Here is a 23,029-nt window from a genome sequence, read left to right as displayed (position 1 = left end):
CTCTCTCTCTGGCTTCAAACACTGAATAATAAATTTAAAAATGAGATATAAAATTAAAACATGAACATTACAAGTGCTCTAAAATAGCACTATCTACTACATAAACTAAAATAAATGTCTGCAATTGTAGACTAAATAGTTAAAAAAAAACAAGAACAAAACTACAATTACGATCAAAATAAATAAATAAATTTCCAGAGTTAGAGAGAATATTAGACTGTAAATGATAATGGTATTTACTTTTAAGTTTTATAACCACGTTATCTTATTCGTTGGCATAAAACTTTTATTATATTTTGATAAATTCGTTTCAAGCTAGTACTGTTCAAAGTTTCAACCAATAATTTTAAGCTTCAGTAGAGATATTTTTGTTTTTCATCATTGGGGATGTACATTGAACATTTGTCATTAGTTTATGCCTTAAGATCCTTGTTTATTTCACTTAAATATAAAGGTTAACTAAGCATTATAGAACACACTTTAATTGTAAATAAAACTAAAGAAAAGTTGAATTTAAAAAGATTATACTTTGCAAATCTTATCTCTTTATCTACCACGTCGTTTTCAGGAATGTAACAGTTACATAAAAAATGCCCCAAAATTTTATGTTTTTAAAAATCATTACACAATACACATTTATAAATTTTACTATTTAAAATATTCATTCATATTCCTTTTTTTCTATAAATAGCATCTGGATGTTAGGCTTTAAAATCTAAAAACATCTAGGTTTATAATATTAACCAACCATCGTATGTCAAAATGAGAAATAAATTGGAAAACAAAAGTTCTTTAACATTTTTATTATCCCTCATTTATAAAAAAAAATCTTTGAACACAAATAACTTTTTCTAACCCCTGGACATGATCTAATCCAATAAAATCAAATCAGAGAAACAGAGATAGGTTATTGGGTTTTAAACAAGGACGGTTATGAGCTTTAGCAGTGATACAAATACAATCTGACAAGCATTGCTCCTGTGGGAACTAAAACCTGCGGTGCGGGCTAACTATAACCTTTATAACCTAAACTAATTTACAGTAAAACACAATCGAAAAAGTAAAAAACTCCCCTCCCCCCCCCCGCTTTACTTTTATATTTTTGGTTTTTTTTAACGACTATAATATAAGCTTTGAGGGAAACCGCCATATTTTAAATTATTGAAAAAGAAGGAATTTTACTCGTTTCTTCCTTTTACTACAAGTATCAGAACCCCCCGCCCCCCCCCCCCCCCCCTCTCATGATCAAGAAAGGATTACTATCATTAGCATAAAGTCGTGTTTGAGTACCTCAAATATTGCGAAATTTTATGTTTCTCAAATCTAGCATAATTTTAAGGAGAAACAAATTATATCAATTAAACAATATGATACTTCACTGATAAGAAAACACACAAAATTCAGCTGTTAACGAGATCTCAATTTCGCTATTAAATGTGGTAAAAAAGTTTGTAATTTTGCCTGAACATTTGCAAGGACAAATTTATGAGTAAAAAGTTAAATTAAGACAATGTTCATGACTTTATTTTTATCTTCAAATTATAGATCTATCTATCTATCTATGAGTATACCTAGTATGATGTAAGAAATACTGGATATTAACATAGTTGGATTCCTCTTCATCCATTTCAGTAACTAAAATTAAAACAGATATTGTAAATAAATTATTGAATACGACTTTATAAAGTAGAGAGAATAAAAATCCAACAAAAGAAATGAGACAAAATGTGCATTATTTTTTGTTTTAAAAATATGTCAGAATAAATTGTGTTGATCACTATGTTATTTTGTTTGTTACTTAAGATATCTGAAACAGGTGTACTAACCTTTTTTAACCAGAGATGGGGAGCCAGTAAAGTCCAGATCAGAACTTGATACTGTACTGCTGTCCAATTTTACTGAAATATAAACAAGTAAGATATTATTAATATGAAGTGAAACAAAATAATATAAAGTGAAACTTAACAGATCAGTCAAGACACGACAGATAAACGAACTTCTAAAAAAAACAGCAAAATGAAAAATAGATTGGATGTCCATTATACAAAAAAAATCTATCATCAAAAGAGAAATATATATTTTTTTAATGGACTGCTAGACAGACAGAATAAAATAAAGCAAAGAATGTCATCGCTTTAATAGTAAAATAATGTAGAACAATATTTTGAAAGAACTTTAAATTGAGACGACATATACTTAACTTTGTATGTATGTTAAAAGTTTGAAATATGTCTAAAAAGTTATTTGGGTACTCGAATATTAAACTTACTTTATATTTAAGTCTGTAAAGTTATACAAGGCAGGAAGGGAGGGGACATTGGACTGTAAATTATACTAGTACCAAGTTTTGTAACCACGTTATCATATTAGTTAGTTTAAACAAATTTTGGTACTTTAGAATTTTCATAAATTGGTTCCATCTTTTTAACAAATACTTTCAATAAAAAGAGGGTAAATTTGTTTAACATAATTGGGGATGTATAAAAATGTATTATCCCTTAATATCCCTGTATACAAGGTCAATAATGTCCAAGTAACGCCAAAAAATGGCTTCAGGCTAACTTTAAACTTTAATGAAAAGAACAGCAAACTAAAACAAAGAACAAAAACTGAGTAGCAGCAACAGCCAGTCAAAAAATTTAAGGTAACACCCTACCAAATAAACGAACATACCAAAGTTATCTTGAAGCTGCGCTTCCAAAATGATAAATTAATACCTGAATCTTTGCTTGCCATGCTGTCATCCAGTCCATTTGAATCTCGGGGACCTAAAAAGAATAAAATTTTAATTAATATTTAAACTAATACAAGAACATTATTAATATAAAGACCAAGCTAATATTGCTTGATTCACTTCTACTAGAGATGCGAGTGATAATGAGTATTTTATACTTCCGAAATATATTTCTTTTACATTGGGTTGATAAAGATTTCTAACTGAATTGTTTATCATTAAAGTATTTTTGAAGAAATGTGGACAAATTTAAAATATACTATAGATGTCCCCTTAGCATCTAGGAACTTTCTGTTCCAAGGGGTAGGGAAAGGGCAGAAGAAAAAAAAACAGAATACCATCCCATGGCCATAAGAACTATAATAGTCTAAAACCATACGAGGACCAAATTCAGTAGTTAGTTCTCATGTAACATTTAACTAACTTTTTCATAAAATGGTCGAATGGACATGATTAATAAAAAATAGATCAGGGCATGTAAAAATTTTAAATAACTTTTATAATATGAATTTTAAACATATATCTTGGTAAGTTAGCAACAAAATGTTTTTCTTTTTATGTGCTAAATATCAGGAATAATAGGATAGTTCAATGCAAAATAGTAATTATCTTACTCCTTAATCCAAAAGTACCAATGTTATTGCTTTTAAAAAGTTAATATGGAACATTAAATGCCATTAATTATAACTTTTTGCGACTTGAATGGGATAAAGAAAAGAATAATTTTTCTTCAAGTTATGTATCCTGGTGTCCATGAACAAACTATTCCAGACATGCCTAGAGAAAAAGAAGAAATAGAAATTAACAAGGACGATTGGTTATACTTGCAGCTCTAGTGGCGAATACTTTTCATCCTATTGACCATTCCATTATTCCATTGAATATTCCGATTATTTGCTGTTCTTCTTTGCCAAAAATAATACGTACGTTCAGCCGTTGGGCAGCTAGCAACCTTTAAAGTCCTTGTTTTTTATGTTGAAATGATCGATTCCAGCAACATTTACTATACCAGGGATCTTAAGGGATAAGACAATGGATGATAAATTGATGTACATCCACAATTCCATCCCTGACTACCAGAACAAACAGTTCGAAGATTATTAAGTGAACTGACGGAAAAACTATAGGACAAAGTAGCTATGCTTATAAAAAAAACTATTCCTAGACTTGAGAGGGAGAAAGGCAAAAGTTCTATAAAAAGTGAAAAAGAGTGATTTGATAAAACAACCCTAAAAGTTATAAATTCGCAAAATAATCAAATATTAATGGGCTGGCCAAGCTCAGGCTGTTTTAAAGATTATGTGAAACATTTCCAAAGCCATATAATAGATTTTTAAGGACTGTGGATGCCAATGTTTTGTTTGGTAAAACATATTTTATTTTGCAAAAATGAACGAACGATTTTAAAGGTATTCTTTTGATACGGTTAGGAAAGTTTGAAGAGGAGGTATATTAAATCTATTTCGAGTTATGTACAACATTTATTCTTTGACTTAAAAACATAGGAGGTAGGGATATTAGAGATAAGACAATGGACGATAAATTGAAATATAACTCCAATCATGGTAAAGTGTTAAGAGGTACCCATTTTAGTTATATGCGTAAGGGTACATACACAAACAATGTGTACAAAAATCAAAAATAAGGTTTTGCAACCAAATTTTGCAGACTATTATATAGTTTTTGGCATCACTCAATGCAAAACTTTAAAGACGAGGAAAAGTTAACCTTAACTAAAGGAGTTGGTTGTCTGTTTGTCCATGTGTTACTTTCTAGAGCGTGCCCAAACCCCTCTAAAAAAAATATAACACCCCTCTTTAGTACACCTTCCTACACCCCCTACGTTTTCTATTTAAGGGGGGTGCGTGGCAAAACCCAGTGCTACTGGATATTTTAGATGTATAAAATCATTGTAAAAATTATCTAGTTAAACATTTAGTGAACAAAAGATATCATTTTACTATTTCTAAAAATAATAAAAATAATAAATACCAATCAAATCAATAAATCAAAGTTAAGTTAAGCTATTTGTTGTGTACAGTGCTTTATTGTCAACACCTGCCAAATTGTAGTTTGCTTCACTTCTTGGGAACCCATGAAATATTTTGAAAAGAATTAAATGAAATGTTACGCAATTTTAAAACTTAAAACCATTCATTTTTGAAGCTTAAAAAATCAAATAAAAGCTAGTTGCAAAAAGTACTATGACTCATAAACAGGATTTTAATAAATAATTACATCTTGTATGGTTTCTTTTGTTGTCTGCTGTTATGATATTACAGTAGAATTTACACCTTAGGTAGCCTGTTAATGTGGTAATATGCTAATGTGACAGAATGAATTAAATATATAGCCCTGGTCCAAAATAAGGATTCTTGAAGCAAATAGGCATAATTTTACAAGTAAAATAGCGGACCATCTAAAGCATTCTGTTTTAGTGGCAAATTATAACATAAAAAAATTATTATTCAAAATATCCAGACAATTTTTCCATGATAATAGCTTTATACCTCCAACCAAGACGTTTAAAGAGATTTTATTATAAGCTTCGCAGCTAAACTAACTGAAAGTCAATTAGGTTTTAATAAGATTTAGGCCGTAATACCTTTAAATTGAACCTTAAAGAGGCCTCAAAGTATAGTTGAATATACAAAGGCTTTAAACTTTATTTCTAAAGACATTTAGATCTTAAATATAACAATAGAGTAGAAGAATAACTTATATTGCAATATTAATGTTAAATTTCAAGCCTTAAAAAATAAACTTGCTACTCCGCCGAGGCTTTTAAGTTGTATCTCAGGTAGAGTAATTATCTTCCCTAAACTAATATTTTTTAGGGAGGGGTTCAATAATCTTTTTATCTTTGAAACCCTCAGCAACCTTCTAAAAATAAAAGGAAATCCTTACTGAAAAGAGAAACCATATAGAGTTGTTGGTGAAATCGTTCCCTTCGGAAAGAAATACATCCTACCTCTATAAGATTTTTTTCAAGAGCCAAATTCAAACTGAACAAAGATAAAAAGTGGTTTTAATCGTTTGGAATGGTAAAAGTTTTTGTTATAGAGGGTTGGCAGCCGCAATTTTACAATCATTCGTAAAACAACTGGCGAGCCCTGATCATAAATGCGCAACTCACTTCACCATTCATTTTGCTCTTGGCTGATTCATAGATAGTGTTCAGATGTTTCAACCAAAATTAAAGAGGAGAGTTTTGTTTTAATAAGTCGAGATCACTTTACTCCTTGCATTATTAATAAGATACTAAGGACAGAATATTCTGCATTTGAGTATTTGGAAAAGAACAATCTATCCTATAAAATAAAGTACTTATATTTTTTGTCTGATTTAAAGATCTTGAAAAAAATTATCAAAATTGATTGTACTTGTCACGGAAGCTTTATAATTGTCTTTGGGGTGGTTTTAGGCTATTTACCTCACCATCTTTACACTTCACTAGAGCCTAGGTGTGAAGTAACTTAAAGTAGGTTGTCATAGTTACTAATTTTGTCTACACCTTTACATTAGCTACTTGTTTATTTAACAGTTTTGTTCTATACATCTTTATAAGAAATTTAGAATACCAATGACACTTTCCTATTTTCTCAACCTTTCTCCCATCATCTCCCCCCCCCCCCCTAACCCTTTAAATGGCCAGCCCTTTATTCATAAAAATACAAGCAGTCACTACACGGTTGTAACACAAATTATCTACTAAAATGTTTTTTAATTAAGAGCCGTATCCTAATATAAAAGTAACAGGATGGTGTTTATCGCGAATGACCTTGCTAACCGTTGAACTGATACGGTTCTCCTTAACAGTGAACCTTCCAGGAAAGTTTTTTTTTATGAGGTTAAACTCCACCCTCCCCTATTGTTTTAAACTTTTTCTCTTCAAAGCTAAATTTCAAAGAGGAGGGTCGACCACCGGCACCCCTGCCTCTTCCCTCAATGCTCCTAAATTTTTCTATAAGGACGTAGCCTCGAGTAATTATCAAAATGATATAAATGTAAATTTAATGTGGGTTTATCTAAAATACCTTTTTTAAATGTCAAGTGTTTTCTTTAAAGGTTTAAGTAGATTAAATTATTACTTACTAGTGGCTACGCCCCTTAAGGACTCTAAGGGGACTTACTGAAATATAGGAGAGGGAGAAGTCAAATTGATGATATTTCTTTTTAAACAAAGTTAATTATCTCCACGAATAGCGCAAAATAAAAGCCCCCAAATATTATGTTTAAAAGTGCAGCCAATTTTAAAAGGTATTGCCAATAACAGAAAAAAACGTTAATTGCTCTGACGTAAGAACATACCCTAGAAAAATGAAAAGAAAGGTATAATATCTAAAAATTAGTTTTCTGAAATGAATTTTATTTCTACAAAAATAAATGAGTTCACGAAAATTTATTAGGTGGGTAATTCATTAGGCTTTACTAATCAAATAGACATCAATTTCTTATTATATAATTAGCCAATAAAGTAGTAATAAGGTAGATAGATATACATACAGACTATATTATAAAAGCTCCATAATCTTATAGATTAGGCATTTGTTTTACTATCAATGTGCACTAGACTGGCCCAAAAAACATGAATTTTTAAATCTTTACCATATCAATTTGCGCATACCTTGAAGTTGTTACCGGCTCAAATGTAGACCTTTTGGTGAAAACTAGACCTCTCTACAATGAAAATTGACCTCGAAATTTCAATCTTAAGCTTTTTATAAAAAACTTCATATTTTCATGATTTTAACAAGAAATAATAATAATAAAGAACTGCCAACCTAAAATAATGTAACTAGAGTTCAAATATGAAGCAATTATAAAAAGTAGGCAGAACCGCCATTCCTGCCGAATAATTCCGAAAAACGTCTAAAAACATTGTTTTATTTAAATTGATAATTTGTGTAAGAAATTGAACTAAAACAGTAGCTATTAGTCTTATGAGAAGAGAAATGACGAAAAACTCTAAAAAAATACATTTTAAAGACATAAAATAGGAAAAAGTGTTTTTAATAAATTTCATGGCTCAACAGACATTGTCGCCAAAAAAGAGACAATTTACTTAAATAAGAAATTAAATGAAGGTAAAAAAATATGTAATATACTTATTCTCATATTCAACTTTCTAAAAAGCATACTAATAAAAAAATTAATATTGCAAAAAATAATTTGATTGTTTTTTATTAAACCAGGAATAAAGAGTAAGGCTTATCTTTAATTATTTTTCTTCAATGATTTTGCAGTATGAATTAGCTTTCCCAAATTATTGTAATTGTACGTAAATAAATTTTTATACTTTCTTTCTTCATATGTTTATTCCTGGTGATTTTAATATTTTATTTCAATGTTTGTAAACAAACAGACAGAAAATTTGATGTTTTGCTTTATATCTGGTGTAAGGCTATATTAATTGGGGAAAAAAGAATGAAAATAAAAATGCATTTGACGAGATAGCGATAGATTTTTTCTTAAAATCAATTATAGGGCTAAAATCTACAAACAATACATAACCTATATTTACATTGCGCACATTGAAAAGCGATTTAGACCTTCATTTGGGCCAGACTAATGTGCACAGAGTTTTGAGAGGGGAGTAAATCTTGAGTGGATGAAAAAGGCAGGAATTACCAATTTGAATATTAAGAATTATAATCTTAAAGCAAACAAGCAATAACTATATCCATGAGCAGCAACAATAAAAAACAATAATCTAGGCAAAAGAACAGTGATATGTTATACAGTCAAGCAATGGAGATCTGTAATAAATTAAATATTCAATTATTTAAAAGACATTTTATACCTTTCTTAATCATAGTTAGCAAAATCTAAACAAATAAAAAAAACCAGCCCTAACTGTTCTGTAAAAGGATGAGCCTTTGTGATTTCCAGGGGAACTGAATTAACACTTTTATATACTACCTACTTAGTTGTATTACCCGCTGTGCTATCAATGACGCAAATTGTCATATTCGCAAAAAGTTTTATAGTCCTAAAAAGATAAATACATAATAAGGGCGAATCTAAACAGTTAAGAGACCGTTTGGAATGTAGTAATATAATTACAATTATGACGATTTTAATACAATCAGCGGAATTTGGGGGACACAACCATAATATTACTCTTCATTCCTGATGAAATAGCTTGAAGCAATTTCTTATTTTCTTATTTGATCATCATACTCAAACAGGGGTAGAACATGGCTAATAAATATTTTTCTTATAAATATTTTGAATGCAACGCTTTTCTACATTTATGATCGTATTTTTTTAAAAATGTTCTAATAGTGCTACTTATTTCAAATTTTGGTTCTAATTTAAGATCTCGCTAACCAATGAACCGATTGATTATACATTTTGGGAAACTTCTTTAGATTTAAGACTTGGGTTGGTTTAGGCCTCTTATTGCCCCTTCGTCTATGAAGCCCCTAGAGGCTTGGGGTGCATCCACTTGTAGGTCAAAGAATTATCTTATTTATTACAGTAATTCCTAGAAAAATCATAGAATATATTTTGCCGTTTAAACATTACAATTTGATATGTTGGTATGTTCCTAAACTTACTATAAGAAAGTTTGTTATGCCCTCTAACCATTTTATTCATAACATGTACATTACATTAGACTGTATTAAATATGGCTGAAAGGATTAAAGCCAAAAGAATTGCCCAAAATTATTCTTCTGCCTTTCAAAAAATTTCTATGTAAAAAACTTGTGAATTGTTTAATGAACAAAATAAAAACAAGATTACTGTCCTTTCATGTAAAGACGTACAATAAAAATTATTTTCTGTCCAAGTAGAAATTCCTGCAGGGATAAGGCATATGAATACCACCCCCACCCCTCCCTTATTTTTAAGTGATTTTAAAGCTCTTGGAGGGAAAGCACCAAAACTTTTCCTTCTTTTCTAAAATTTTAATAAGTGCACTAACACTTTAATTCAACCTGACTAAAGTTAACAATATAAATTGGGATTCAGAGATTAGTTAATGAAAGATAAAAAAATATTTTGTGTAATTCAAAGGCCAAAATGAATCCAAAATAAAAACGTATTATCTCTCTTTTTAATACATCAAAAATGAATGAAAAGATAAGTATCTTCCATTGCACTATCTCTTCATCTCTTAGGATAAATTAGATTCCATTTACCTATTGTTGAATTCCTGTGCATTGAAAGTAACTTTAGAATTTCTAATTTTCTAAGCCTCATCATTTATCCCCATTCTAGTGGGACAGGGATAATAAAAAAGGATTTCAATGTCCACAAGGTCCGAAGCAATAAGAAAATAATTCTTATCCTATTATATAAAGTAGTAAGTTTTTTTTGTCTGTAGCCTAAGATTAAAAAAAAACATGCTTCACAATGGCCTTGAGGTGGCTTTAGGCTGTTTTCTTCCTTTGCCTTTCATTCTAAAAAAGTCTCTAGATGATAGAGGCGCATCAACTAGTCGAGAATAAGGAACTAAAAAGTATTTTTATGCATAATCGTCCCAGAAAAAAATATTATTTACTTATAATATTTCATTTAATGTTAATAGTTAAATGAGAAGGGTATTTTTCAGAATCATTGTAACTGCCCATTTTAAAGTGTTATTGATGTTAACACGTTGATTTTTATAACATGTGTTTTCCTTTATTTAACAAGGATGGTGGTTTCCATTGAAAGAGCGGGAGAAAAATTCAAGAATAAAGAATGGTTATTTATCGCATCGTATTACACACAGCTATTTGCGAATATCAAAATGAAAATTTATAAAACTGATACATATTCTAAAATTTGTATTTTAATATTTGTGCCTGTAATCCAATGCTATACATGATTTTTCAGTATGACTGAGAACCGGTTCTCATCCACCGGATATTAATCGGTTTCGAAGCCATACTGGAAAAGAGGGTATGAGAGAAAGAGGGAGAAAGAAACTTTTAAAATGTAGAAAGATAAAAACACCAATTTCTTAGATTATTTTTTAAGTAATATTAGCATTAGGACATGATTAATTACATAAAAATAATTTATTTATTACTTGCCTATGCTAGCCTTGTTTGGGTGGGGTGCAGTAAAATTTGCTAGGCTAAGGAATATATTTACATAGATTAATCAATATATAGAAAATCTGAATATTTTATATTTTAAAAATGGCAATTATTAATAGAGAATATATAGTAATAAAAGTTAAGCCAAAATAAATTGGTATGATTTTTGTTACTAAAATATAGTTCTCCATTATAGGGAAGCTTCACAAAGCTACTGGGATGGTTTTAGGCTATTAAATTTCTTATTAAAAATCTTTGGATGGTTTAAGTCTAATTTTCTGTCATTAGATGCTAGGGGCGAAGGTACTAGTAGCAGGTAAAGAAAGAACCATAAAAAATATTAATTTTCTGAAATACCCAAACTTATTTATTCAATCTATATAATATTTTGTATTAGTTGCCTACACTATTAGTTAAATTATGGGTGTATTCTTTCTAGCAAAAATTATTAACTATAGTCTATTTAATTTATCAACATATCTTAGGTCATTTAGGTTCAATTTATTATACTATGTACAAAATAATTGTTTGTCCGTTAAGATATCGCTAACCACTAGGCTGATTTAGTTCTCCATTGTAAGGAAGCCCCAGAAAGATCACCAAATGGTTTAAGGTTATTCATTTTTTTCTGCCTGGTTTTGGTATATTTTCTGTACCCTCGAATCCATAAATGTTAGATACACAGCCACTAGTAATATTTAAAATTATGTAGCTTTTATTTGTCTGAAACAATAGATCCTAGGGTAGTTTTTGGCTATTTTGTATTTGTAGCCCCTAAATATACGAAGGCACAATTATTTTATTCCAAGTGGATTGGAAGGGAAGAAAAGAAGCCCAAAAACCATCCCAAAATCTATTTGAAGCTTCCCTAAAATAGAGAACTCAATCAGTTTAGTAGTTAATGAAATCGTAGGTGCGCAGCTTCTATAGAACTAACCTGTTCCGTATAGGAGATGATTGTCATATTCATCTTCTGGTTCATCGTTGCAGACAGCGTCATACAAAGGCTGAAAACAAACAAATAGTAAATGTTTTGTTAAGGTAAGTGTTTTTAGCTTCATCATTTTTAAATCGGCCATTAAGCAAAAATGCTTTTTGTTTTCATTACAAAGTTGCTTACTTACAGATAAAATTAGCAGCAATTAATAGTTAAATACGGACGGACGTAAACACTACTGCAACAATCATAGAGTAGTTGCGCTTTGAATAATATATCTTACCTCGCTGATAGATTCTTTGTCCCCAGAATCAAGCGACTGTTTCAACTTCCTCGGCTTGGGAAGGGGCGGAGCCACTCCCTTCAACAGACTTCCCCCGGTTGTCGCCACCCCCAGGGGCTTCAGGGGCCGGGCGTCTGGGTTCAGCGGTCGGGACCGTTCAAGAGTCGACATGCGGGCCTCGGATTTGAGTCCTTGGGACCGGTCCAAGGTGGATAGGCGCGCCTCGGGCCGCGGCTTCTCCAAAGATGGTCGCCTGAAAAACATATAAAATTATGTTTTTTTTTAATGGTATTTATTTAAATTAACTATATTTTTAACCTTTAGAAAGACCTAATACCTATCCTATTGTATTTTTATTTGTCCGTCAAGATCTTGCAAACCACCAAATCAATTTAGTTTTTCAACTTTAATAAAGCTTCACATAGCTCCAGGGATGGTTTTACGCTATTTTAATGATCCCTTTCTCCCCCTTAATGCTAGTTTAAAATGCAATACATCTTTGCATTAAATCATGGCATAAATGCAATTTTTTTAGCCAACTTTTAAGCTATTAACATCAAGTTAGCGTATAATTGATTTAGTAGGTTACTCTAAGATTCCCTTGAGAACCAAGAATGAGGAAAACTGAGCGTTTTAGAACAAGTTTTAGGACAAAATAAAATCTAACTTATACTGGTTGTATAAGATAAAAGCAAGTGTGTAAATAGTACAGCATTGTAATACAATTATTGGAAATGTCATATAAGAATTGTTTGGTGTATAATTCTTTATTTTATTCAAACGAAAGCTTTACCCAATTCTGACCAGTAGTTTCCGAAATCCTAAGCTTTAGACAAAAATGAGACATGAGTATATTGGTTTTAAAATAATAAAAATATTTAATGTAAATAAGCAACTTTACTTATTCTTTACCTTAACCACTAATAAGCTTGCATAATGTGCAAAATGTTGGCCAATTTTTATTTAATTTTGCATGCACGTAATTTAAGATAAATAAGATGATATTTAGCGAATTTAATTGGTAATACTTGTATAAACATATAGTTCATTTGTGGGTATCAGAGATCTTTGGGAATAAGACAAAATTGATATAAAACCTAAATGATTATTAATAAAATCATTGTCTGAAAAGTTGAGATACCACTAGTTTTGAAACAACAGATCAAGATTCAATCAAAGTACTTTAAGTTTTTTAGCTAACGATACGATAATGTGAAAAACTTTGGGTACTATTGTAATTTACAGTCCAATGTCCCCTCACTTCATGAGGGGCATAAAGTTGTATTAAAAGTGAGCAGAGCTGGATCTTTAAATCATTTTAGTGGTAAGCTAGATCGGGGTGATCCGAATTTCAGCCAATCACAGCGCGGCATTTTATAGAATGCTGTGCTCTCATTGGTGGAAAGTTGGCTCACCCCGATCTGGCTCACCACTAAAAGATCCAGCACAGGTTAAAATTATGCTCATAAGTAGCGCAGTATTATCAAGCTAACAGCATTTGTAATAAAACAGGGATGACACCATGCACAAGTAACGAAGCAGAATAATGTACAAATTTTCAATATTTTTTTTTATCAATCTAACTTTGCTTATATAGATCTTCCCTGCTGTTTTCTTCTATGATACATTTCCTTGTCAGCAATCAAAATTCAAAATCAGAGAAAAAAGTGTCACCCAAAAATGTTATCAGATTTCAGATTAAAGATTTTCTCAGAAATAAAAGGATAATAAATATTATAACTTTACCCCAATTCTTTTACATCTATAAAATTCTATGAAATGTACAAATCAAAATTCCAACTATTCCATTTTTTGTGTAAACTTCTGTCTATTTTAAGGGGGTTAATAAAAGGTAGTTGATTAAATTAATTAACATTGGCCAGTCCCTGTATCTCTGAATTTCCTGTAGAGAGGAAAAAATGAGTTTTCAATAGATAAATTAGATTTGCTCATAACAGTCAATTTAGAATTGTCAAAATAAATTCTTTATTATTATTGGCAAAATCCTTTATGTCACTAAAGGACTCAAATTGTGCCCCTGTACTAAGTTAGGGGGCATATGATTTAATTCTATTGGGATTTGGTATGATAGTAGCTATGAGTCCGTCAATACAAAAGGATTTTTATTGCCATTTAATTAAATTTCAGGTTAGGTTTAAAAATTCAGGGATAGAGCAAGGGCTAGAAAAAGTTTTTTGCTTAATTATTGTGAGTGGGGATGGGGTATTTCACGTAAAAATGATGGCATTAAGTGGAATCAATCATATTTAAACCCAAACTGGAGAACTGAACATTAAATCTTTTTTTACCTAATATAATTTACCTATAAATATCACTTACCTATCGAGAGAAATAGGGGGGGGGGGGGAAGTTGAAAGACTAATACATTCAAAGCCCAAACGTGACACCTTCATATCAAATATCCGTGCAAAACCACTGGACCTATCCTAAACTCCATGTGTTACTAACTAACTGCTGCGCATATAATATCGTGATATTTCAATTATATATGCGTGATAACACTTGTAAAACATTTCTCTACAGAAAAATGATAAAAATCTCTAAACATTGGTTTTGGTTGCCCTGCCCATAGAATATGATAGAACAATAATATGGCGAGTTTAAATCTTATACAAGCCGCTTCATAATAAACACATAAAAAGGTACGTACTGCTACTATGTCAGAAAAGCGATACCAAAAGAAATATTAAGTTTTATGACTTTGTCAATTTTTGAGAACTAGTCTTTAAATCTGCAGTAATCCTTACGTAAAGTAATAGGATGTTTTTCATTCTGCTTATCTAAATGTATAAGTTTGGGAACAGCTACCTTGCCCTAAATCTATTTTTTTCCGTGGGTTTCTCTGATCATAGAGTAAGATATATTTTTCAGGAATATTGGACTTGAAAACATGATGTTTGTGATTTAGAGACAATGCATGCTTATTATGAAAACATCTATGAGAAGAAAATGAAAGAAATATATAAAGATCTAACAAAATATCAAAGAAATCTGCACAAATAGCTGACAAATTATGCACATAAAACTTGTTACAGTTTGACCGACGAAAAAATAAATAATATACTGGATACACTTTAGCCTAAAAGGCACGTGTTTTCTTTGAACGAACGGAAGGATGGACATTTCGCTACTAATAAATATTTGCTATTTTCTATTATGTAGTATTCAAAACATGTTCTTTTCAATAAAATATCTTGTAAATAAAGTTTTTTTATATTTTAGTAGAATAACTTATCAAATATAATTGGTATTCCTATATATTTGTGAAATTATATCTTTATAAAAATCTAGTATTCATGTGTAGATTTGTAAACTATACAAGAGGTGTGTATTCACTTCCGCACGTATATCAATCATAGGGATCTAAAGGGATAAGACAATTGCTTATCAATTAATTAACATCCCCAATGATGCACAAAATTGCCCCTTCTGTAGCGTAAGATTAGTTGTTGAAAGTGAAACGTTTGAACACTCAACTTAATAAACCAACCAATCAAAATTCACTTAAGTGTCCAAAGTTGATAAGCCAACAAATATTATAAAACTTTGGGGACTATCAATTCATCAAGAACATGACTTTTACAATAGAAGAAACTGCTCCTTTCTCTTTACTTTACTCCAAGGATATTAAGAGACAAGACAATGGATGATAAATTTCTATAATTCGCCGACGATGATAAACTAAATTACTCCTTCTAGTGATAAAATTTTATTAGATATGTTTTGACACTGCTAAGATCTAATAAAAGTGCCCAAATATTTTAAGCAAACGAAAGACAGAACATAATTATAATAATTTGGGTTATTCGTTTTCTAACCTATTAACTAAACAAAATTTTACTTCAAGACACAATTTATGGCTTTTTCAGCTGCCTTTTACAGAAATTTCTTTAATATAAATAACAACACCATATGATGGTTTTATTTTTATCACCAGATAATAGGAAAATAAAAATAGTTAGGCTTTCGACTGATCAAAGTTCGGCAGCTCATTTACAATTTTTGTCTTTTTCAGCCATCTGAAAACTAAGCCAACCCGAGATACTATCTCTAACGGGTGGGGAGGAAGTTGGATTTCTGTAATCATAGAAAACCACAATAATATTGTGGAACGCTTTGTCCAACCGTTTACAAGATCTTAGCTTACATACAGACAGACATTATGTTATTCTTTTCATCCCCAATTTTTTTTACTAAAGTCTTAGTCAGACATGTTCTACTATGGAATCTATTGTAAGTCTAATATTATGAGATGCGTGAAGAATCTCTAGCAAAAGTCAAAAGTTACGGTTTTCTAATTTTTATCTTTTCAGACATCAAAACATAATAATACTGAGCTGGATTCTTTAAAAATAAAACAAAAATAATTTTCATATAAATCATTCTTAAAGTTAAATACATGACATTAATATATACATCCTATCCTAAAGTAGTAAGGTTTTTTTTATCCGAAGCTTAAAATCTCTACTACTGAACCGATTAGGTTCTCTATTTTAGGTAAGCTTCACAAATGTTCTCTAGGTAATTGTTTTAAGCTATTTTTTCATATACAAAACTTGGGATGGTTTTGAGCTATTTATTAGCCCCTCTCTGCCCTTCGAATATATGGCCCCTAGTTGCTAGGGGCGTAACCTCTAATATACAACAATAAAACAAGAAAGAGCAGATTTAATATGAAGAAATATAGAGACAACACATAATTTAAAAGTTACTGTGCTACTAAAATCGGTCGTTTTGTGTGAATAACTTTAAAAGATGGTATCTTTAAGATCATTTTCCACGCACATATAACAGAACCATAGTTATGACAGCTATAGATAGGTAGATGGAGAATATATAGATAGATATGAATATAAATAGAAAATAGATAGGTAGATATTTCCACGCACATATAACAGAACCATAGTTATGACAGCTATAGATAGGTAGATGGAGAATATATAGATAGATATAAATATAAATAGAAAATAGATAGGTAGATATTTCCACGCACATATAACAGAACCATAGTTATGACAGCTATAGATAGGTAGATGGAGAATATATAGATAGATATAAATAGAAATAGAAAAGAGATAGGTAGATATTTCCACGCACGTATAACAGAACCATAGTTATGACAGCTATAGATAGGTAGATGGAGAATATATAGATAGATATAAATATAAATAGAAAATAGATAGGTAGATATTTCCACGCACATATAACAGAACCATAGTTATGACAGCTATAGATAGGTAGATGGAGAATATATAGATAGATATAAATAGAAAATAGATAGGTAGATATTTCCACGCACGTATAACAGAACCATAGTTATGACAGATATAGATAGGTAGATGGAGAATATATAGATAGATATAATTAGAAAATAGATAGGTAGATATTTCCACGCACATATAACAGAACCATAGTTATGACAGCTATAGATAGATAGATGGAGAATATATAGATAGATATAAATATAAATAGAAAATAGATAGGTAGATATTTCCACGCACGTATAACAGAATCATAATTATGACAGGTATAAATAGATATATAGAAATGTACATACTTCGTTTTAAGGAGAGATAATTTTGTCATCATCATTGGGAATATAAACCAGTTTATCGTCTATTGTCTTATCCCTTAAGATCTCTGAGTAGCTGTACCACCCTTATTGTCTTAAATTACTCAATTGAAACATTTTAAGATCAAAAAGATCAATTAACAGAATCCAAATAAAGTATGTCGCAAAAACAATGGGTTTACTGTTAATTCTCAATAATGAAAACTAAGTAAATAAATTAAATAACTGTTATTTTTTCTTAAGCAAGGCTTTTCTATAATTAGGGTCGGCCCGTACGTATGTCCGTAAAGGTTAGCTATTTTCGTTAATATAGACATGTTAGAATTGTCCTGTCGATTTCAAACTTTGCATTATGATTCCTATAAAAGTTAGGTATGATTCAGAGAGCGTGGCAACACTATAATATTTATCATTTAAAACATCCTGATTTTAAACCTTTGTGATATGATTATCCTTTACATTGGATTTTGGAGTATTGATTCCTATTACATCAAGGTATAATGTTATAAAGAATCATCTCTAAAATCAAGTACAAAAATATAAGAATATTCTTAAACACTAAACAGTATTCAGTATTTTATCAGTTATTCATCAAATTTACTTTCAATTTGTTATGAATTTTCAGTTTTGACCTTCTTCAAGTGTTAATTTTAGTTTGTCCGCCGTTTCAGAGCTTATGAATATTGTCATCTTTGTTATCAGTTTTTTTCGTAATACTATTAATGATTTCCATAAAAACTTTGTTACCTACAAAAATCATTTTTATTTACTCTCTCAATTAGAATTTATTTATCAGCTAGCTTTAGCTTTCTCCTGTAATCCAATTAAATAGATATCCATAACCATTTGAGTAGTAAAAACTAATAGCATTTACAGTAGACATCATTTAATTTCACAAATAGAGGCATTACAACATTTCATGTGCTTCTCAGCTGCGGATTGTTAAGTTATGCGGCTGAGGATTTTGCCGACAGCTCCGGATGCAGCATTCCAAAATATGAAATAAGTTTGAACAATAATATTTGTACATGTACATACCAATCATATATCAAATACAATCCCTAGGTTTAATCTAACAAATTTTAGGTTTTCTTTGTTAACATATCCCCTACCCTCAAAGGGGAGGTGAAATTTGACTCTAAATGACACTGTACCCAAAGTTTTATATCTACGTTATCTTATTTAGTCACAGATTTGTATACTTTTATTTTGATGGGTTGGTTTTAAACTACAGAAGAAGTAATTTTATTTATCATCATTGGGAATGTATATCAGTTCATAGTCCATTGTATTATCCCTTAAAATACCTAACTACCCCCCCCCCCCATTATTAAATATATCTTTTACATTAAAGAGAAAAAATAGTTTTTTAAATTTTGATTAATCACCTATTGTCCTTTCCTGTATCCCTGTTAAAAAAGGAAGCTGATCAGACCTAAGTCTAGTCTACATTGGGTTTAGCTTTGGTATTGGAGTGTGGATGTCTATCAACCAACTTTTAACAGCAATTATATAATGTTTAAAATCTATGTAGCTGGTAAAATTTGGGGGGAAATAAAGGTTGTAGATTTAATTTAACAGTTATTAACCTGTGCTCTTATGAGATATTGTCATTTATTTAAAGTTTGATATATCTAACCTAATCAAATGAAAATAATATTGTTACTTTTTCTTTGCTGCTTTAAAACCACACCTCTATGCCGCAATGATCTCTATAAAATGATAATATTTGGGCTATTAAAAGCGAAGCTTTTCTAAATTTAGTTCGAAAACATTAACATTTCATTGCGGCTCCGAATCAGAATAATTTCCACTGGATAAAAAACAGGTTCTTGAAACATTAAAACATATCTAGTAATCTTTTTTAATTGTTAATGAAAACAAAATCATATGGTTAACAGATCCATGAATTTTTTATTTCGTATCCGCGGAGAGATGTCTATACAACCAAACAAGAAAAACTTATTACCACATTTTATATGCGTTGTCATCCTTGTTTTTAAAAGCGAAGCTTTTCTATAATTAGGGTCGGTCCGTCCGTCCGTCCGTCCGTAACGGATAGCTTTTTTCGTTAATTTAGGCATGTTAGAATTGTCCTATCGATTTCAAATTTTGTATGGTGATTCCTTTAATAGTTAGGTACGATTTAGAAAGCGTAGCAACTCTATAATCATCACCAAAATGTCCGTACGTCCATTTTAAACATGTTGATTTTTTTTACTTTTTTAAATAGCTTTTTTCGTTAATTTAGGCATGTTAGAATTGTCCTATTGATTTCAAATTTTGCATGGTGATTTCTGTAATAGTTAGGTACGAGTTAGAAAGCGTAGCAACTCTATAATCATTACCAGAATGTCCGTACGTCCATTTTAAACATGTTGATTTTTTTTTCATTTTTAACAACAAATTTGTAAGTGACCTAATTATCCGATTAGTCTGATTTTTGGTATACTGATTCCTTGGACAACAAAGTACAATGTTATAAGCGAAGCAACTCTATAATCAAGTCCTAAAAATGTAAGTATGTCCATAATCATTATCCTGTATCAAGCAGTTTTTCAACCAATTTACTTACAATTTTGCTTTGACTCTTATACATTCGCATTCTGATTATTCAGTTCTGACATTATACAAGTGTTAATGTCCGTTTGTCCTACCGTTTCAGAGCTTCGCTTTTATGGATGTTGTCATCCTTGTTTCCCTACAAACATTAATTCTCTGAAAGGGGTCAAAAATGGAAATACTTCACCAAATATTTCAGAAAAAGTATTAAATGTAAAAATATTCAGACATACATAGATAGGACAATAGGATAAAATATTTAGGTATATTTATGTATATTGTAACAACCTCTGTTGCTGTTATTATAATAATATATTAATGTAGTTATAATATTAGCAAAGACCCCTTTTATTAATCCTTAACACGCGACCGTGGTTCAACACGTAGCCTATCTGCTCGTCGTCAGGAGGGTGATAGGTTCGAGTCTCGGCTTAATACCGCGTTATAACTAAAGACGTTAAAAATGTTTCCTACTACTGCTATGTCAGAAGCGCTACATAAATAGTTAGAGAAGGGGGGATTCCTTGTCCCAAAACAGGCGCAAATCCTTAATTTATCTAACTTAACCTAACCTAGGGCTATCAAATTGATTATATAAATAAATCGTATTTTGGCATGTTCATCTGTTATCAAAATGACAGAAAAGAAACCATCATAAATTAATTAGATGCTACGCTCTTTAAAGTGATTAAACGTTTTGCAAACCGTTGAACAAATAACCATTAAATGTCTAAATAATTTAGGTACAGATACTCTAAAAAACAAATATTAAAGCAACAAAAATTGTTTATAGCATATTATAATTAGACTGTAGTGAAAAGGATATAAGATTAATAAAATGTCTTGCTCATAATTCCGACGCAAACATATGATAAAATTAATCTTATGGTTGATTGCAGTTTCCAAACTTTTTACCAAGTAATTTGGAGCTACAGAAGGGAGCACTTTTATCATTATTTGGGGTGTACAGTACATAATTATCATCCATTGTCCATGCTTCATACAATTAGGACAATTTTAACAAGCCCAAATTTACAGTATTTACATTATAGACGTACACACATAATTTGAAGCTAAGCTTCGCTTTTAAAACCTTCCCTAACCTTTATGAGTAGTAAAAATCTAAGGATCATGAAATTTAAATTCTATCATCTTTTTAGCAAGTTTCGTTGGATCAATTCACTTTTATGAAAAAAACTTTTTTTTATAACATGAGAAATAAGAACTATAATGTAAATTAAAAAGAAACTATTATAATGTAATGTAGCGACGTACGGACAAACACTGATTATAAAGTAGATGCGCTACTATTAAGGAAGTCTTACCTTAATAATAATATTATTTGAGTTTTAAATTCCGCCAATCAACAAAGAAAATTTGACTTCATAATGAACTTGATTCCTATAATTTACTTCTTCACAATGATATTCTAAATTAGCTAACTTTAGGTAACTGTTCGTATACAATATATTTTTATGTATATTATCTTATCTTTCTTAATAAATATTATTATTACACAATATTTTTTTAGTTTTAAGATTGATAACGTCTCTATAATCAAGTTATAACTTTAAATGATTGAAAATAAAAATTTAATATTTAAGTGACGGTTGAGATTTTTGAAAAACCCTTTAAACCAAATTCAAGAGAATTGTTGTTATAACATCGTCTGGGGGTGTGTGATCTTAGGGGGGGTGAATCCTGATTAGATACATACCATAAACACTAAAATGTAATTAATTTAGAAAATTTAAATACGTATTGCTTTTTTTTCAATGACTTGGTTTTGTTCATCTATGACTAAGGCTTTCAAGCTATAATATAAATTTATATTTAGATAATAAAATTTGTGCATTTTTTCATTCAAAATAATAATTATTTATTTTTATTGGTGAAGCTAGGTTATAAATCTGCCATTGTCCTATCCCTGACAATAAAGAATAAACATATTTTGACAAGTTAACACAAAAAAAACTGCAATTTATAATCTGTGGGATAATGTCACGTTTCGGCAGCCGCCACCGCGGCAGCTTTTAGCCTCAAGACTAAGTCAAACATGATAAATCAAAAAATCCGCCGCTATATTAGAGTAAAACATTAGAGGGAGAAAGTGCTAAATAACTGTATCTCCCCATCGCAACTGTCTTGTGCAACCTTTCTATTGGGTCATTAAAAATCAACCAATGGTATCGCTTAAATTACACAGCTAAGTAGCAGAAAAATATTTAGAAGCAGACGAAAGAGGTCTTTGAAAAATGAAGGGAGGTATATACATCTATACTATAGATCTGTTGCCGCTATGAAGCTTTTAAAAAATCCGCAGCAAAGGCAACTTATAATTCTGCGGCTACCGAGCTTTAGATAATAGTGATGAATAAAGTTCTCATCTAAATAATAAAAAAAATTGTGATAAAATCAGGAATATATGTATAACTAAAGTACTTGTGCTTTCACTTACTGAATTCTATCCCTGTAAGATTTGTCTAACCCTTCCCTAACCTATACACTAAACCTAACAAGCATGAAAAATAAGTTTTATTTCATAAAGTTCGTTTGAAATGGTATATGAGGGAAACCATTCAAAAGTTGTCATCACAAAAAATTCAAATTTGGAGCATATTTTAATTGCATAAAATTTGGAGGGAAAAAATTTCTTTCATTTAAATATCCTTACATCCATTTTAATGACGTCCAAAGGGGTGATATCCCCCCCCCCCCCAAAAAAAAAAACAAACAACAAATTATCCCCCCCTCAAAAAATTTTATCCACCCCCCAAAAAAAATAAAAAAGCTTGGACGTCCCTGATCCATTTAATCATAACAATAGAGTAGCAATTCTTATTAGGCCCTAGTAGAAAAATGCAACTTTATTGCAAATTTAAGTTGT

The 23,029-nt window shown here is 30.4% G+C and overlaps 1 protein-coding gene across 1 annotated transcript in view; it reads right to left on the bottom strand.

Annotated features, from left to right (window-relative positions):
• RhoGAP1A (Rho GTPase activating protein at 1A) overlaps positions 1-23,029 on the bottom strand; it is a 108,277-nt gene that overhangs the window by 42,950 nt on the left and 42,298 nt on the right. The window contains exons 9-13 of the mRNA XM_080168263.1: positions 11,988-12,240; positions 11,705-11,774; positions 2,718-2,768; positions 1,827-1,898; positions 1,572-1,635 (exon numbers count right to left, since the gene is read on the bottom strand). Of these exons, the coding sequence (XP_080024389.1) occupies positions 1,572-1,635; positions 1,827-1,898; positions 2,718-2,768; positions 11,705-11,774; positions 11,988-12,240 (510 nt within the window). The remainder of the gene's footprint in view (positions 1-1,571; positions 1,636-1,826; positions 1,899-2,717; positions 2,769-11,704; positions 11,775-11,987; positions 12,241-23,029) is intronic.

The sequence above is a fragment of the Acartia tonsa genome, chromosome 8, assembly GCF_053477335.1.
Source record: "Acartia tonsa isolate MP-2025a chromosome 8, ASM5347733v1, whole genome shotgun sequence".
Classification (NCBI taxonomy): Eukaryota; Metazoa; Arthropoda; class Copepoda; order Calanoida; family Acartiidae; genus Acartia; species Acartia tonsa.
This window is presented reverse-complemented; position numbering and strand designations above follow the sequence as displayed.